This window comes from Macrotis lagotis, chromosome 1 (assembly GCF_037893015.1).
Source record: "Macrotis lagotis isolate mMagLag1 chromosome 1, bilby.v1.9.chrom.fasta, whole genome shotgun sequence".
In the NCBI taxonomy this organism is placed as follows: Eukaryota; Metazoa; Chordata; class Mammalia; order Peramelemorphia; family Peramelidae; genus Macrotis; species Macrotis lagotis.
Genome location: NC_133658.1, coordinates 443949151 through 443957708, shown reverse-complemented (window position 1 = coordinate 443957708; position 8558 = coordinate 443949151). Strand labels below are relative to the sequence as shown.

Here is an 8558-nt window from a genome sequence, read left to right as displayed (position 1 = left end):
TTAGAGTGAGTCTGGGCTGCAGGGAAATACCTGGGGGAAAAGGAGGGGACCTGCAGGGAGGACTTTCCACCATGTTAAGCATTCATCAAGAAGTTCCCAGTGAATGACCCCAGGACCTCATCACAGGGAGTTTCTCTGTTGAGCCCTCGCAAGGCCTTTAGGCTTTTTCCCCCTTCTAAGCAGGACCAGACTAGTTTTCTCTTTTTGCTCTGACTGGCTCGGAAATTCCCTGGGCCTGGCCCCGCCCCCGAGAAATCCCCGGCCGGAGCATATAGGCCGCCGCGCCCGGCGCCGCCGCCGCAGTCCGCCTGTTCCCCGCGCCCGACGAGAGCCGCCCGCGCCCGCGCCCGCGCCGCCCAGCCGCCCTTGGAGCCCGGCGGAGAGACGGTCCTGCTGGCTTCTGGACCGCGCCATGTTTCACGCCCTGAGGCAGCCGCAGGAGGAGCCCTCCCAGGAGCAGGGCATGGAGGGCCCCCGGGACCCGCTCAAGAAGGAGAGGCTTTTGGACGATCGCCATGACAGCGGCCTGGACTCCATGAAGGACGAGGACTACGAGCTGATGGTGAAGGAGCTGAAGGAGATCCGGATCCAGCCGCAGGAGGCTCCACCCGAGCCGCCCCACGAGCCCTGGAAGCAGCAGGTCACGGAGGACGGAGACACGTAAGTGCGGCGCTGAGCTCGGAGGCTCTTAGAGGCGGGCGGGGGAGGGGAGCGCGTGGCTGCGGGAAATGCCAGGAAGCCCCGAAGGGGCTCGGGGACCCCCTTGCCCCCGGCCCCCCGGGAGGCGACGAGTGCAGCTTGCATTCCCCGGCCGCGTTCCTCTCCGCGCTGAAGGAGGAAGGCCGGCCCCGGCCCGGCCCCGGCCCCGGCCCGGCCCCGAGCTAGGGGAAGTGAGTGGGGGGCGCCGCCGGGAGGGGGAAGTCCTGGGTGTTCCAGGGCGGGGCCGGCCGGCGCCAGCCGGGGAGGGGCGGAGGAGCCCGGAAAGTCCCTGGGGGAGTGCCAGGAACACTCATCTCATAACAACCGCGGAAAGCACCGGCCGCCAGCCTGCAGAAAGCCCAGCTTTGCGCAACCCGCTCGCCCCTTCCTTCCTCCCTCCCTCCCCTGCACCTTCTCACAGCCCTGCTGCTCATCACTCACGGGCTGGCTTTTTGTGTGGTTTTTTTTATGTCGCTTCTCCAGTTTTCTCCACCTGGCCATTATTCACGAGGAGAAGACCTTGGCTTTGGAAGTCATCCGACGAGTGACGGGGGACTTGGTTTTTCTCAACTCTCAGAATAATCTGCAACAGGTGAGTTCCTTTCACAACCCAATTTCATCCCACAAATGGGTTGGTTTAATGGCATAATTTCTCATTTAAAATTACTCATTCATCATTTGCCTCTTGGGGGGGGTAGAATTTACACAGAGAAAGGACCATAGAAAGGACAATCTTTATTATATAGATAAAGGAGATTAAGAAGAGTTCAATGAGATTAAAGTGACTTAAAAATAACCTAACCAAAAAATTACCCAGGAAGCAAAGTATGTGGTAAACCCAAGGTTTGAACCCTGGTCCCCTGAATCCCCCAAAATGATCATTAAAATAGGAGAAACATGGCTTTGATCTTCATAAGGCAGATTATTTTTGAGTAATACTTGTTTTCTTTTCTTTCTTTGATTTGTAGACTCCTCTTCACTTGGCAGTGATAACCAAACAGCCAAAGATTGCTGAGACACTCCTGAAAGCTGGCTGTAACCCAGAACTCAGGGACTTTCAAGGGAATACACCTCTGCATCTTGCTTGTGAGCAAGGCTGTCTGACTGGTGTAGGAGTGCTTACCCAATATTGCCAAACCCAGGACCTCCTTTCAGTGCTACAAGCCACAAACTACAATGGTATGACTACATCTCCAGCCATTCTTCCACTCTTCAGATGGTAATGAGGACCTTAACACATTAGAGTTGACTGACTTTAACCAGCATAATACAGAATCTGAATTGCTCCAAGGTTCAGAAAGAATTTGCCTAGTGTCTAAAAATTTGAGACACTTTTTTTAAAGAGTCATTTGTGACTTGCTTATCAGTTTAATTCAGGAAGTTTTATCTGTTGAGAGGAAAGACTAGAGATCTGGATTCTAGAAATTTAGAACACATGGCTTGACTCTTTTAAGGAAATGATTTTTGAAAAGTCCCTTTTCTGGAAGTTGCAGGAAATATTAGGATTAACATGAATGATGACATATATTTTCCTTTGTTATTTCTTGCAGGTCATACATGCCTCCATTTGGCTTCCATTCATGGTTACTTAGCAATAGTAGAACATTTGGTGTCCTTGGGAGCTGATGTCAATGCTCAGGTGATTATGATACTCTTTAAATGGTTGTGTGGCAAGAATGCAAAAGAGTCTATTGTTCCCTGTTTTACTTGTGGCCAACCCTCTCCCCCTTCCCCCCCAGATGTAGATTTATTTCACACGCGCACACACACACATATGTGTGTGTGTATGTATATATATATATGTATATATGTTAAGCATCTTAATTTATTTGGATTATAGGAGCCCTGTAATGGCCGAACTGCCCTCCATCTAGCTGTAGATCTGCAGAATCCTGAACTGGTATCACTCCTTTTGAGATGTGGAGCTGATGTGAACAAAGTTACCTATCAAGGTTACTCTCCATATCAACTCACTTGGGGCAGAGAGAACACTATTATTCAGAAGCAGTTGGGGCAGTTGACTATGGAAAACCTCCAAATGCTTCCAGAGAGTGAAGATGAAGAGAGTTATGACACAGAGTCAGAATTCACAGAGGATGAAGTACGTACTATTGCAACATTTATTGACCTCTTACACAACACCCTGTGTGGGGGGGATTAGAACTAGGACAAGTGTGGCACATTAAGAAGATCACCCCCTTTGGAATTAAAAGATCTAGATTCTCTGGCAAATTCATATTATTTGTCTGATCTTTGTCAAGTCAAGGCCCTTTCTGGGCCTTAGTTTCTTCTGCTACAGAAAGAGGAGACTGAACCTTGGAGAGCTCTTACAGGTTGTCAGTTCTATTTCTTCCTTGTTCCCATAGAGCATAGTAGCACTCATGACCCTTGAGAGTAAAATAGCAGAAAATAATTTAGATTTATTAACTCTATCAAAAGGTCACAAAATAAATGTTAAATCAAATCTTAAATATCTTCTACCTATAAAAATGTCAAGAGACTCACCCTTGTCCTAAGGTAGTCATAACTATCTCTTGGTTTAATATGCCCCTTTGAAAAAAACAATTTTTACCTTTTTAAAAAACAATTGTATAATGGAGATAGAAGCCCAAGAATTATTGAACTCTTTTCTTTTTAAACTCTAGAATTAACTAGTCTTTTTTTTTCTCCTTTTAGTTGCTCTATGATGATTGTGTGATTGGAGGCCAACGTCTAGCATTATGAACTGGACATAACTGAAAGCACCTGAAGCTTTACTCTGTATAATTTGTACAAAAAGATTTTTTATTTTTCTAAAAAAATTTCTAAAGACAAAAAAAATGCACATATAACATAGGTTGGCCTGAAACACATTGTTGTAATGGAAGGTAAGCATCCTGTCCTTGTGGTGAATCCTTGGCATGAAACAGGGAAGAAGATTTGAAATTCAAAAAAAATTTACTAAGAGGCATGTGAGATTTTTGGAGAGTTCTTCTAAATGTTTGTCCAAAAGAATAACATCTTCATTATCCAGTATTTTACCAACTTGCTAACCATGGATTCTTATGGCTGACCATAGCTGCTTTCTGTGATTATTAAATAGTCAGATGAACCGAACTCTGTTAAAGAATTGACTTCTGATCCTATCACCTTATTGGTGATGATTATGCAGCACACTCTTGTAAATAATGTATATTATGTTTATTTTGTTGGTAATGTTTTGGTACTTATAAGATGTATATTTATTAAACAGATTTCTATGTGCAAGATCATCCTGTTGGTGTTTTCTCTATTCTCTTTATAGATGATAGAGGATTCACATCATACTCAAATTAATTCCAGAGTCAAGGGAAAGTAGATATATTCCAGAATAGGGAAGAGTAACAGTGAATTACAACCATCAGGATGCCCTAGTTCCATTTGTTATTCCTGAGAAGCACAGCACACAAATCTCCTTTGGCCAGTGATTGAGATGAAGTGGTAGCAGGCATGCAGGTAGTCAATATGAGAAAGACAAACAATGTCCTATACTTAATGAGGTTTGATGCGTTTCCTTTTTTTGATCATTGCTATCACTAGCAAAAATCATTATCACCCACCTACTACTACAGTGTAATGGAAAATACAGACTTGTATCTGAGGACCTGGCTTTGAATCCCAACTCTACTACTTGTATGACTTGGGGGCAGGTCATTTAAACTCAGCCTCATATTTTTCAAGTGTAAAATGAGGGAGTTGATCCAGAAGATTTCTAAGGTCTCAAACTATGAATTTAAAGATTTTTAGATCTAAATCTGTAATATAATTTCCTTGCAACAAAAAAAAAGCAATTAAGCTGAATAAACCCAAAACATTGAGTACATCTTGACAGCATCATTCCTCTTAATATCCTGTAAATTTGATCATTACCATGGAAGAAATTTGAAGAATGATAGTTCATATCCACTTTTGGGAAAGCTTCAAAATTAGTTGCAGGAAATTTTAATTCAGTAAATAACAAGAAATCCAAATATAAACCTTAATAGAGGAAATTAAAAGGGAAAGGTTTTTGTGCTTACAACTTAAATGCCTGTTTGAATATTAGCAGGGAATTTACTCCATGAGAAATTGTATGAAAAACTATTCAAAATACCTATTTTCTTGTAAAATGAACTTTGTGTATCCATATCTATATAGATAGATGGTTACACACACACACACACACAGCCAAATACTGTAGTGAATAGACAATTTAAGACCTTGTAGTCAAGGAGACCTAATCTCACAGATGAGTTCTGGTATGCTAGGCAAATTGCAGACTCAGTGTCTTCAGTTATCTCTATCTATCTAGATAGAAGATAGAAAAAGCCCTCACTGGGAATACCATCTATTAAATCACATTTAAAAAAATATTTCAGTTACTTAAAAAAAAAAAATGAAAAAGGGGCAGCTAGGTGGTGCAGTGGATAGAGCACCTGCCCTGGAGTCAGGAGTACCTGAGCTCAAATCTGGCCTCAGATAGTTAATTACTTAGCTGTGTGGCCTTGGGCAAGCCACTTAACCCCATTGCCTTGCAAAAACCTAAAAAAAAAAAAAAAAGGAAAAAGAATGAATAGGAAGTGATAATAGAAACTTAGAAATTGATTTAAAATTGGAAATGGTTTTTCCATCAACTTTAAATTTGTTGCTTATAGGATAAAAATCTATACACTGATTTTTCTGGATTACCATCAGTTTTAGGACTATATATATATTTTGTTTCTGAAAAGGAAGGAGGAAAACACTTTATAAGATTATCTTTAAAATCTTTCATGAATAGGCAAGTCACTTAACCCCAGTACCTTAGAAAAGTAAAAAAAAAAACTTTCATGAAGTATTTAAGATCACAAGGGAATTTAGAAATCTGCTAGAATTCATAATCACAAAGCTTTAAACATAGCAAGCAGTTAATAAATGCCTATCGAATTAATCCACTGTAGGGACAGCTAAGTGGCACAATAGGTAGAGCACTGGCCCGAGAGTCAGGAGGACCTGAGTTCAAATCCTGTCTCAGACACTTAATAATTACCTAGCTATGTGACCTTGACCAAGTCACCTAACCCCATTGCCTTGTTAAAAGCAAAGAATCCATTGTACAGATGATGAAAGGAGCTAAAGAGGTTGAAAGATTTTTTTAAATGAGCAAATAGTCAAAAATTAAATATATAATATTCCTATGCTAGAAATTGTGTGGAAAAACTCAAAATACCTATTTACTTATAAAATGAACTTTGTATGCATATGTGTATATATGTGTGTGTGTATATATATATATATATATTATATTTGAATATGTTTATGTGTGGGAGTGAGCATGAGGAAAAGAGGGCATGGTTGGACCCATGAATATTTTTTGTATTTACATTTTTTCTTCTTATATTAATAAACTCAAGCTAAAATGAAAACTTCCATATACATAGTAAAAACAAAACAAAAAAGATTGTACATGAAACCATTGATCTATTACATAGATTGTGAGTATATATTAAATTCAACATGTAATTTTTAAACTTAAAAGTTGTCATATTTTGTGATTCTTTCTGTCCTTTGGATTAAAAAAAACATTTAATCCAGCCTCAGACACTTAATAATTACCTAGCTGTGTGACCTTGGTTAAGTCACTTAACCCTATTGCCTTAAATTTAAAAAATAAAAAAATACATATTTACACACTCATTTGTGTGTTTAGGTCTTCCTGACTCACTGCTTTCCACCACACTGCAAAAAAATTTTTTTAAACAAATAGGCTTTAACAAGTAAATTCTAGGGGCAGCTAGGTGGCGTAGTGGATAAAGCACCGCCCTTGGAGTCAGGAGTACCTGGGTTCAAATCCGGTCTCAAGACACTTAATAATTATCTAGCTGTGTGGCCTTGGGCAAGCCACTTAACCCCATTTGCCTTGCAAAAACCTAAAAAAAATAAAATAAAATAAAAGTAAATTCTGTGTTGGGGGAAAAATATCCAAAAATATATATGGCTCATTTTGCAATTTGAGTCCATGAAATCTGATGAGCAGCATGCCTCATTTTTCTCTTAGAATTCTGATTGTCATTGCATTTATCAAAATTACATGAGTCTTTCAAAATTCTGCTTTTATAGTGCTGTAATTGTATAAATTAATCTAATACATAGTTTAATGTTTTGAATTTAATTCCAAATTGCTTTCCAGAATACTTAGACTATTTCCAGTTCCACCAACACTGTATTCATACTGTATTATTTGCATTTTGTCATCTTGTGTCATTCTGTGGGGTATGATCTGAATAATCAACATTTCTCTATACTTTCTAATTTAAAGCATTTTTTCTTGTTTCTTCCTTTGAAAAATGCTGGTTCTTCTCCTTTGACCATTTAGTTATTTGTTCTTTTTTGATAAATTTGAATCAGTTTATTCTATATCTAGAAGACTATATAGGAGGATGATGAACTTTTAGTAAAGTTAATATCCAGATTATCTTTGCATTCTAATTGTTGGAATTTGACACATGATTAATTTAATTCCCTAATCAGTATTATTGAGTGTAGTGTGATTCTGTAGGGGTAGAGGTTATATAATTTTAAAACATTTTATATTTCCAACTACATGCAATGGTAGTTATCAACAATCACTTTTTTTTTGCTAGGTTTTAAAGTTTTACATTTTCTTTCTTCTCTCTTTCCTCCCCCTGACAGAAAGCAATCTAATGTAGGTAATACATGTATAAAATAGATCCATACTAGGGGCAATGATTTTTTTTTATACTTGCTTACTAATATACATTTATTAATACATATTTGTATATATTATATTTAGAGATAATTAGATAGGGTTATACAGATTCTTTATTATTTTAGGTCCTCACACTCTAAACTACGTGATCTAAGTTCATGTGTTTAATCACAGGAAACCAACTTAGAGGACTTCCACCCTTTTCCCCAATGAGTAAGTGACCAAGCCCAGCTTGGCAGAGATGATCTAATGATGTAGAAAAATCCCCCAGCTATTCTTCTTATCCCTCCACCTTTCATCATCTTTATTGCCCAACATGGGAATTGGAAATGAGTAGTTAGTGGATGACATTTGCCTTGTCCATTCAATGACTACCAGTTATGCCCAGCTTTTAACAGGAAGGTCTGTCAACCAATGAGATCCTGTATTTAACTTCATCATAATCTGAATTATCCTCTTGGTATTAAACAATGTAAAAGTGAGGCCTTGGAAAAAAGGAGGCATGGCATCTCAGATCATGTAGAAAATCTAGAGTTCCATGGTTATTGACTTGTAACTCTGCTCAGTTGTTACAAATTGGGGCTCATAGAAGATCTTACTATTGATACAGATCAATAGTATGTCTAATAATGTCTATAACTTTAAAAAGTTGCTCTGGTATAACCACCCTGGTTGAATGACTTTGCCTATGATCACATATCTTTGTAAGGGGGAACTGAATGAACCCAATCTTTTGGACATCAATATCAGGTCTCCATGTGTTTTTCTAACTCCTTCCATCTCATGTCAGTCTCAATTTTCTCAATGTGAAACAAATAATAATATCTACTTCAAAGAGTTGTGTGGATCAAATTAAATCATATATATAAAGCACTTTGCAAATTGTAAAGTACTGGGGCGGCTAGGTGGTGTAGTGGATAAAGCACCAGCCTTGGAGTCAGGAGTACCTGGGTTCAAATCCAGTCTCAGACACTTAATAATTACCTAGCTATGTGGCCTTGGGCAAGCCACTTAACCCCATTTGCCTTGCAAAAAAAAAAAACTAAAACAATTGTAAAGTACTATATAAATATCAGCCATGAATCTATAACAACCAATCATAACTAAGCACTTACTATATACTAAGTACTTTCCTAAGTACTGTCCCTGCCTT

At 39.1% G+C, this 8558-nt stretch overlaps 1 protein-coding gene across 1 annotated transcript; it reads left to right on the top strand.

Moving 5' to 3' along the window:
* The first annotated feature begins 328 nt into the window (after positions 1-328).
* Positions 329-6740, top strand: NFKBIA (NFKB inhibitor alpha). Its single transcript, XM_074213378.1, has 6 exons — positions 329-660; positions 1183-1291; positions 1668-1878; positions 2250-2338; positions 2540-2800; positions 3376-6740. The coding sequence occupies exons 1-6, from the start codon at positions 413-415 to the stop codon at positions 3421-3423; spliced, it is 966 nt and encodes a 321-aa protein (XP_074069479.1). The 5' UTR covers positions 329-412; the 3' UTR covers positions 3424-6740.
* The last annotated feature ends 1818 nt before the right edge of the window (positions 6741-8558 follow it).

What these genes read in the sequence shown, in the direction of transcription:
- NFKBIA (XM_074213378.1), top strand. Translation starts at nt 413, where the DNA reads ATGTTTCACGCCCTGAGGCAGCCGCAGGAGGAGCCCTCCCAGGAGCAG. An exon ending in ACAAGCCACAAACTACAATG is followed by an intron (nt 1,879 to 2,249) that starts GTATGACTACAT and finishes TATTTCTTGCAG; the next exon opens with GTCATACATGCCTCCATTTG. An exon ending in CAGAATTCACAGAGGATGAA is followed by an intron (nt 2,801 to 3,375) that starts GTACGTACTATT and finishes TTCTCCTTTTAG; the next exon opens with TTGCTCTATGATGATTGTGT.